The sequence below is a fragment of the Ylistrum balloti genome, unplaced genomic scaffold (genome assembly GCF_031769215.1).
Source record: "Ylistrum balloti isolate Yb309-2 unplaced genomic scaffold, AGI_CSIRO_Ybal_v1 Utg369694, whole genome shotgun sequence".
Taxonomy (NCBI): domain Eukaryota; kingdom Metazoa; phylum Mollusca; class Bivalvia; order Pectinida; family Pectinidae; genus Ylistrum; species Ylistrum balloti.
Window position 1 is genome coordinate 397,764 of NW_026781928.1, and position 10,625 is coordinate 408,388.

At 34.7% G+C, this 10,625-nt stretch overlaps 1 protein-coding gene across 1 annotated transcript; it reads right to left on the reverse strand.

The window, feature by feature from the left end:
* Positions 1-6,666: 6,666 nt before the first annotated feature.
* LOC132565127 (uncharacterized) lies at positions 6,667-9,017 on the reverse strand. The gene is made up of 2 exons (XM_060229737.1): positions 7,669-9,017; positions 6,667-7,390 (listed from the first exon to the last, which is right to left on the reverse strand). Exons 1-2 carry the CDS (start codon positions 9,015-9,017, stop codon positions 6,667-6,669), a joined length of 2,073 nt encoding a protein of 690 aa, XP_060085720.1.
* Between the last annotated feature and the right edge of the window lie 1,608 nt (positions 9,018-10,625).

Below are 10,625 nucleotides of genomic sequence, written 5' to 3' on the forward strand. Positions count from 1 at the left end.
TGGAAACGCGACAAATATATTATTATGCAAGAATAATGTTAGAAAACGGGTTTAAGATTTTAGTCACCAAGAAAGCTGAAATTAACACGTCCTTTTTGTTTGTTTGTTTGTTTGTTTGTTTGTATGTATGTATGTATGTATGTATGTATGTATGTATGTATGTATGTATGTATGTATGTATGTATGTATGTATGTATGTATGTATGTATGTGTGTGTGTGTGTGTGTGTGTGTGTGTGTGTGTGTGTGTGTGTGTGTGTGTGTGTGTGTGTGTGTGTGTGTGTGTGTGTTGTTGTTGTTGTTGTTGTTGTTGTTGTTGTTGTGAGATGGATGGATGGATGGATTGTGGCTAGGTGGGTGTGTATGTTTGTATGTATGCCTGTCTTTGTATTTTAATCTCGAAATCAGTTTATAACTAGTACATAGAGTGTGCTGTACGTAGATTGCTTCTATTATAAGTTTACGAACCCGATCTCGTACAGGTCTGATGATTTTCCTTCGGTATTTGTTTTCTCTGTCTTGTATCTCCATGCGATAAAGTTCAGGAAACCAACTCTATTTTTTTCGATATTTGCGATAGAAATTAGTGTTGGATGTTCTTTCGATGACGTAGGTCACTTTTTCATTCCATTTCTTAATTGTGTTTTTAATTTTTCATTTTTTAAACCAGCCAGGATCATATCCATCATTCACAACATACCTATGATCATTCTTGTACACATTCCATTTTAAAATTCACTTCATGTTTACAAAGACTCACATATCATATTCATCGAATCATTCAACATTAAACATTGATTACTTAAAGAACATTACACTTATTCTAATTTGACCTATTCCGGAATGGAACGCGAGACTGGTGTTGTCTATGATGGAAACATTATGAAAAAAAGAACATGTTATTGAATGCGAAGTTTTCACATCAATCTTTTCCCGTCGTTATGGCGAAAACATGGATTTTTGTTTGTAGACCTATCTTTACCTGCGATAACCGCATCATTCGATGCACGCGTACAATTAGTTGTCCTGTATATTTGATAGATCTGATTATCCTTAAGCATTTCAACTAATCATCATAAACAGTTACAACATATTTTAATACAATAGTGATTACACTTATACAGACATATCATGGAGGATAGACAATAGGGTTTGCATTGATATTTGATCTGTTCTTAGTAACAGCAACTAGACATTTTACAAGGCTACTTCATTTTTTTCTTAATCTTTAACAGAGAGATTAACTTGTTTAGATAGAGCTTGACGTTATATCTAACAAGTTATTGAGTTCTAAGAACCTTGTAAAATGGACAAACAAGAATGAAATGCAATTCCTCCTAATTTATGGTTTTGACATATTCTTTTTATTTCTTGGTATACTTTCATATCTACCGGTTTCTATACGAAGATCATGTGACAATAACCTAAATTTTGCAATTACTGAAAAAATATGACTGGTGATTTCCTAAGATAGTACAGATGACAATCAACATCTGGCAGAAAAACCATACAAAAAACGTTTTAGAAGAGTTTTCAAAATACAATGTAATTATTCAAATGTTGTACAGAAAGATCAATCAAGCGTTGTTTGACGCCCAGTATAAAATGACGTTTACAAAAATAAATACTCTGGAAAAACGAGACATATCCAAAACCTAGAGACATTAACATTAACCGTAATATTCCATGCATCACTAATTATTTAAAGTATTCAACATAGTTTGAATTCCTTCATTAAACTCGGAGGACAGTGTTGTCGACGTACATAACCAAGTATATTTACATATCACTAAATTCAACACATTCGTCCGTATATAAAATTCATTTATTTTCAACATTATTAATGTACAAAGAAAAAAGAAAGGGATATAACCCTTCACCTTGAAAAAGTCATTTGGAAAATTTGAAGAAGGTAGATAACTCTGAAGGGTATTTCACGCACGACTTCATTTTTTCATGGATAGATACAATTTCTCAGTTACCATATTTCTGGATAATTTATAAAAACAACCTCTTACGACTGATGGTATCAAAAGCCTTTACGTTGTCTACGAAACAACAAAATATTTTTGCTGATTGTTTTAACTTAAAATTTGTTAATTACACTATACAAGACAAACATAACATCTGTTGTCCCGAAACCAGAACGGAAACCAAACTGGGCGTCTGATATGACCCTGTGGTTATCTGACCACTCTGATAATCTGTTATTAGGAACAGAAGTGAACAGATTTGACAGACAACTTACTAAGGTTCTGCCTCTATAGTTATTAGCATCATCAGTATTGCTTTTTCATGAAGAGGGATTATAAGACCACGTGACCAACTCTCTGGAAAAAAACATCTCCGATGATAATCAAATTGATTGATCTTGTAAATAAAGGGAGAAAATTATTTTGAAAATTTACGTATTATTCATTATCAGATTGTCTATACCCGAGACTGACCACGGCTTACTTGAATTTCCTCTTGAGTAAAACTTACACTCTTCGATCTTTGAACATTCAATAGCTTGAAGTTGTTACTTTCTGTATTAAATGATCGGGATTGTTACCGTGGAGCGTAAACAAGGTGCTGTATAAATGTGTGTACATTTGGCATTTTTCGAAATCTCTCTCATGAATAGCATGAATTGATTTGGTTTTACTGCAAATCTTCTCGCTAGATGGAGCTTCAATCGCTTCTTTTTGCAGTGATTAAAGAGGGCTTCTGCATTAGGATCTGTTTTTTTTTTATTTCTTTGAAAAAAATTCTTTCAGGAGTTTGACGAGGCATTTGACATCGCCCGTCTCGTACATTTTCTTATTCCCGAATGTTTCTTCATTTTCAAGTCCACCATGTCGATTTTTCTGTTTCAACTCGTGGTTTTTTCTTTTTTTTTTTACATTTATTCAACGCATTTCAAAAACATTTTATGTATTGAAAATGGCACCAGAAACTTGAGTCTTCGTTTGATATCGTTCATGTAATTCTGATTTATAATCTTAAATTAATGTTATGAAATTCGCCAAGGCTCACAAAAGTTGGAAAATTGAAAAAGAAAGGCTCGTTTCATAAAGATCTTATATACATATATGTAGTGTATATGACATGAACAACTAGATGTTCCTATAAATGTGATTGCATCGATTGTTATGTCGATATCAACAATCAGATGTACTAAAACTCTTAAAGGGGTTCATAGAGCCTGTATCACTCACTGGTTTATTTCTCTGAAGTAATATCGCTCATCTGGTTTAGTTTACAGAAACTTCTACTCATATGAATGAATGAAAATCATTTATCCTTTATCCTCAAAATGAAGTTTTCCTCACCCTTAGATGCTTCAGATCCCAATTAGGACAAAATCCATTAATTCCCACAGAAGGAATAGGATTTAGAGAGTTTAAAACTCTCCTCTAGGCCCCAATCCTCGAGCCCCTGGGGGCAGAAACCCAACATTTATCGAGATTGATTCCAGGTCCCCCAAGTATTCTTCTGACAACATTTGGTCAAAATTCGCTCATTCGTTCATTACCAGGAGCGATTTGTAGAATAAGTTGATTGATGGACGAACGACGGACAACCGCGGTTTGTAATTATCCCTTCTAGTGATGTGAACATAACGAATGGTTTTTCCAGGGACGTATAATACATCCCTTGTTTTTTAACCGTTCTCCGTTCGTCAACCTTTTTCTTCAAACCACTGCTAGTTATGAACAACGGGACAAATTTTGACCAGATTTGTCAGAAACATTTAAAGGGGAAGATTTTACAAACAGCCTGTTTGAATCATCTCGATAAACATGGCGATGTCAAATTTGAGAAATTTATAGCTTTAAAATCTTTCGTCTTCTGTTGGAATGTAGATACTTTAACCAAATATGGACAGAACCATCATTTTGAGGAAAGGGAAAAGCACCGCATAAATGATAGGTATGGGTGTTCTAGGTTCAAAAGAGATAAAATATCTATTTCATGTTAACTCTGTAAAAATGACAGGATTTTGTCCAGATTTTGTTTGAAGGATCTTTCATTAAATTGTCATTTTTCATAAATGGTTGGTGTGAGCACTTGTTGGCAGACAGAGAATATAGATAAATCTGTGAGTTCATTTTCCTATAGTTTGGATAAGGCAGGTTTAGCTGAGCGATGCGGTAGTTTTTGTTATACAAGGGAAGGCCGTTATGAGTCGACTACAGGTGTTATGAGGACACTGTAATAAGCAATATCAAAGGAAACCAAATACCCTGATCAATCCTTTTTCCTAACTCGCCTCCCAAACCAAACAGTTCAGATCCTAGCTTTAAACAAAGAGAAAGCTGAAAGCTGCATTTTATTTATTCGATTTGCTATAATATTCCTAACATTAATCAATTGTTTTTTTTATTGTATATTTCTTGGACTCTTTTATAAATTAATATTTTAATACAATTACAATAGATCTCACATAATCTATTGATTAATGATGTCATGTGATATGTTGTGTAGGGTATTGGTGGAGTGTGCAGAGGACACAGCTGTGCTATTGATGAGATGTGTGTTCAGGCTGGAGTGGAGTATACCTGTGTAAAACATGGTAATTAAACATCTTTTTCTCTCATCTGCTAGAATTTAAAATTACATGCTACTTTGACATAAAGAATTAAACAAACCAAATTTTCCTGTATACCACCAATGTATATTCTATCTTTCTGGAACATTTAATTACTCACTGCTCGCACAGATACTGCACTTGAAGGTTTTTGTTGATCTTTCGCATTTTCGAAAGTCTGCGGCACCGTTATCCGAAACAAATAATATTCCTGTTATGTCTGCCTGTTTTCATGGCTGCGATCTTTCAGCATTATATATCAATATAACGACATTAAGTCGTCGGCATTATTTCCCTACAACAACAACATGAAAATACCAACATGTCAACATAATCATAATTAGAACTCTAACTCAGTAAGCCTGGGGCAAAATTTGAACAAAAAATAGATTTACACGCTGACTCGAAAAAAAAGGTAAGCCTCCTTTTCCAAATGCAGAACCTATATCGACTTCATATCACCACCACGCTGAAGTGTACGACAGAAAGTCATTCTGCAAGAAAACCCTTTATTTTAACGACATCGGTCTAGATTACATAACCTATAGTCTTTCTTACAGGGGACGAACACTCAACTAAAACTCACTAAAGTTGACAGATCGAACAATGTACCATAACGCGCTTAATTTCAACAGCAAAGCACAAAGTGAAAAGATAGACATGTTCAGAAAGTCACTGTACGAATGTTTATAGATAAAAATTACACGTGTATTTCTTTGACTAGATTTCATAACTGTGAGATGTCCAGAAGGGTGGTCCCGTCTATATGATGTCTGCATAATCGTTTCCCTGGAGAACAGAACGTGGGCGGAAGCTAATGTAAGTGTGTACACCGAATCTTATTCTATCAAACGTGACATTTATCAACAAATTTAGTGATGAACAATTATATGTCTTATTTTTGCATGTACCATTCTCTTCTAAGATGCTGTACAAAAGACACACACTTGAATAGCACATTTCCATAAATTATAGTGAGATTGAGTATAGAGCCAAACAATAAATTAAACTGCATCATGCAGCTGTCTTGTCCTTCTAGGACTCGTCAGTGATGCTACATCATACAGCTGTTTCGTCCTTCTAGGACTCGGCAGTGACGCTAAGAGCCTTAAGTTTGACGCCTAGGAGGCTACGAAGGAAAATCCATCGTGATCAAAAGAAAAGTCACAATCTAGACGGGGAGGTGCAGCAGTGTATTTTCGGAACTGTGCCACTATTCGAGAGAATATAATCGAGACAAGCAGGTAACGGCAAACCTCGGGGACTTAAAGTCTTCTATTTCTAAAGGAGTAGATGCATTAAGGGTCAATTTTGGCCCCAGCATAGATTTTCTTAATTTTTATATCATGCAAACATGGACATATGACATTGATAAAAAAACAAGTTTTCAATAATTCTGACAATGCGTTGCCTAGCAACGGGCCTGGAAACCAACCTACTCTTTACCGTCTATTTGCATATTTTAGTGATATTTCACTGTTTTTTTATTATTTGGTGAAAATATTTAATCAATTTTTACATATCAATGGTATGATTTAAAAATCATATCATATTTGTGATCAACCATCATATATTACATGTTTAAGATTTCCTAGCAACACAATAGCAACCAAACTCTCTCCATAGCAACGGATTGTAATAAATACAATAATGGACACAGAAAATTGATGATAATACTCAAGGGCTGTTTAGATTATGATACATCTTAAAAATGTAAATATGATGATACAATAGAGCATATAGGTGGTATTCCACAGTAACCATGTCTTACCATAGCAACTAAATATTTCACCATAGCAACGGTACATGCAATAATCAGTACATCAATTTGTCAATACTTCCGTACACGGTTATCTTTATATTCTTGGTTAATTTGAAAAGGATATGAAATCAAACATGTTACAGTTAATGATTCTTACAAAAGTTAAAAGTTATTTCAAATAAACATTATGCACTAACAAAATACATTGTCATTCGAGATTAAAGCCAATTCCTCAGTCGATCAAGTGACCATCGTGCATTTGTATTTACATTTTTGGAGATTCCGAAATTTATATGTAATTTACATGGCTACATCGGTAAAGCTGTGCTGTTTTATTCCTCCGTGTTACCTTCATCATCACTCTCATCAATACTGATTGGGTCTGGTGTATAACTGGCATCTTGTAAATATTGTGTCCAGTCCTTACTAAAGTCAAAGGACTTGTCTAAATGACGTGCAAATCCCATATACCATAAGATGGATGCAACATGGGAGCAAGTCCCAACCACCCTCGCCCCAGCACGGCATGAACAGTACCATCCTTGCACATTACAATCATCAAATGATACCCACAATTGGTAAAGTTTTGAGGAAAAATGTCGGCTCTGTATCTTGGCATTGATCAGATTAGCATCTACTTTACAGATAGATACTTCATATCCTCCCGTTTCGCTCATATGTTCCTGTGTGTAGGACCGTGCCAGTTTGAGCTGATACACTCCCAGTGTCAAATTCCGCAGGTCTTCTTCTGTCAGAACAGGAAATATGATATCAGTTGTGGTCTCCATCTTCTGCCACTTACTAGGTCGATTGAAAAGGCCTTCTCGTTCAATTCTCTCCCAAAGAGAATTCTGCTTCCGTGACAAATGCAACATTTTCGATCCTAGCAGTTGATCTTGCTCTGCATCCCCCGTGCTTATTGGTGTACCGAACTTGTTGAAGATTGCACACACAATCCTGACAATATCGCCTATGTATGGAATCTGTGAGTTTGGCAACACACGATCCAAATATTTCCAGGTTTTTAACCGTCCATTCACAGCCTCAACGACCCATCTGAAAAATAGTAAATAGATGCATTTTGAATGTGAATAAATGCAGTATTCAAATGCATATGATGGTAACTATATCAAATAAATTTTGTTTTCAATTTCGACATCTTCTAAATGGACAGGTTTATGCAGTTCAACTTATAAAATCGAAAGTATCTAATTCTCACTGGGAATTACCTTTAACCATTTTAATGATATATTAATACAAATAAGTTATAAATATGTTGTAAAAGCAATTGGTAAAGTTAGTAAAATGTTACTCAGAACAAAGAGAGACCTTACCTTATTTTAGTAACAAGCCTGGAAGCGTTGCTTTCTCCGGTAGTGTGCTGTTTCCTTTGCTTGGAAAAAGAAGGCATCTCTGTTTGTATTCCTAGCTGTTGTAGGAGGTCCATGGAATCTCTAAAGCCTCTGTCAACCACAAACACATCATTTTCCTGAATCCACTCCTTGATTTCTTGAATGTTGGAATTTAAAATCTGATTCAGGATGCTGGCATCATTGTTTTTGGAATCGGCAAAATAGGGACCTAACACGGACACTATGTAACCTGTTGTGGTGACAAACATCATAGGTTTTACCAACGGCCGGTGCTTATGCATGCTGTAACTCCTCCTTTGGAACATAAATTGGCCACTCTTTTGTATATAAATGTAGGTGCCATCAATTACAAGAATGGCTGGTTCCATAAGTCCTCCAAACAATGTTTGGGCGAGTGGTCTTGTGTGTTTCAGTATAACATCTTGTCGACTAACATGCTGAAATCCCAAATTTGATGGAACAAAGTCTTTCGCTAGTGCAACTCTTGCCGATGTTACTGCACGTCGAATAGAATCTTTTCCAATGTTAAAAACTGTTGATAGGACTTTATTTGACATGCCACTTTTTAGTTTAGTAAGAAAGATGCCGACACAAGATTTAATGCTCCTATTCTTTGAAGATCGCACAGAACCAGCACAGTGAGTACACAAATCGTTAAAATGCTGTGTACATAGTCCAGTTAGTGTAATGAAATCTTCATTCGAAAGGGCATGCGGTGAGTCAAAGTCAATGCGTTTGCTTTGCTGTGTATTTGCTACATCTCTAATCTTAGAAATCAATGCCACTATTTCAGTACGATTAAGAGAAGATAGGTCACTTTTTATAGCAATGTTTTCACAAGCATCATTTTGCAATAGACCATCCTCGATATGATGACTACAACATCTTGCTCCGAACGGAACTAAAACCCCTTTTCGCAGGAAGAGGTCGTATTTCGCGTCACGAGATATTACCACCAGTTTCTTTGGGTAAGTATTGCATACAAAACATTTTTTGTGGCTACTTCCAGTGGATGGGATTGAAAGTGTAATATTCCGCGGCGATGAAAGGATGTTCTTTGTTGATTTATTACAAGGGGCTTCAACTGAAGAGTGGTGTTGAGCGATGTGTGTACGACGCTGTAGTATTGAGCGATGACATGACATACGACACTTTCCACAAATGACATCTTCTTCTTTTGTTTGTATCATATATGTTTTCAACAAATATTTTCTTAGTGAAGAGTTTTCCTTGCCTTTAGTGAAGCGCCTGTCCCCAGGTTTTGTTCTCTTAGAACAAACAACACACCGAAATTCTCCCTTTCCAGGCATCCTAAACAAATAGATACTAACTATATTAAAATATGTCCCAAACATCAGAAACTAAAGGGCGTCTGGGCATTTACTTATTGTATGTTGAATAAATATGAAACATTGTATCCATCACTTGTTGTTTATACAGTGTATCATGCAATACTGATCTTCATAATGTTATTACAATGATTTATCAAACATGTAAATTGATGTGTTAACAGGGACCCGAGTCAGATATGAGCATTGCTTTGACTGGGTGTTAAATATTTGTATTACTTTACTAGAAGTCAATAATTGCTTTATTATACAGTATATACTGTATGAAATAATAAAATAATAGCTATTTTAGAAGCTGGTAGCTGGACTCATATGAAGTAATCGAAAATGTTTATCATTGTTCTTCATAAATAGCCAACAAGGAAAGACTGGACAAACAATTGGTGGGAGACAGACAGTGACAATTACATTAAACACATGTATAACAGAAAAAAACCTGTTTTTATTACAATACATATATCAGTCACCTTTTTTAAAATAAAATATTGTAGTAGAAACGGAAATAAACATGATAATGAGAGAATTCTCCTCCAAGTATTTCAGATTTCTGTTACTTAACAATTTGAAGCATAGAAATAAGATTAATTCAGGAACTTCCTAAAACACTTACATGTAACTTCAAGAATCTCCAGGCATTTTCTCGCTACTCTCTGTCTCCTATTACGTCACTAGTAAACCTTAAAGAATGAAAATAATGAAAATAAATAATCTATTAATTCTTAAGTTCGGTGAAAAATCTGATTTTTACAAAACTTTATTTTAAAGAGTAGCTAATGTATATTATGCCAGTGTCAATCTGTTTTAAAAAAATATATATCAAGCCAGTGTTTCGTATGTTTCCCGTAATTTGTTTTTGGTAACAGTACATGTAGCATTGATACTGGCTATACAGTATATCTGGAGCATATAATCACGTTTATATATACATGTAAGCATGTACATGTATTTACTTCATTTAGTTATTCAGGGATGTGCCATTATAACAAGAGTTCTCCGGAAATATACAAGCCAATAAACTAACTGCAGCCAAAAATGAAGCTAGGTCAAAAATATCAAATAGCCACAATATAATAATGTTCGATTCATTGTGCTGACGAAACTTACAAAGCAGAAGACTTACGTTTAATTTCTGAATCAAATGTATCCATAAAAATATTTGAATTCAGGTCCTCAGGATCGTTATGTTACTGGGATTCTTCAAAAGAAAATATGCATGGTAAGATTTTTCATCGTATTAATTTTATAATAGCATAAATGAGAGAAATTATACCCTAGCCCATAAGATTAACACTTTAGTTTCTGCACGTATATGCTGATTATTTGATGCTAGCAAAAGTAAGTCCGACGCAAAAAATATATATAGAAAAAAAACTACCCCTGGTCGATAACAATTCAGCAAAATGACGCGATGTAAGAGTTACAATATCTCCAAAAGAAATATTTGTAACACCAAGACTATCGATGCAAATATAATTGTTTGTATTACAATGCAAGGATATTTATATGGAAAAATACATGTAGCAACATGATATAACGTCCTGAAGATATTCTAATATTTATAATTATTAA

Excerpts from the sequence above, each read along its gene's own strand:
- LOC132565127 (XM_060229737.1), bottom strand. The coding sequence starts at position 9,017 with ATGCCTGGAAAGGGAGAATTTCGGTGTGTTGTTTGTTCTAAGAGAACA. Across the intron at positions 7,391-7,668 it reads AGGCTTGTTACTAAAATAAG|ATGGGTCGTTGAGGCTGTGA; the intron begins GTAAGGTCTCTC and ends ACTATTTTTCAG.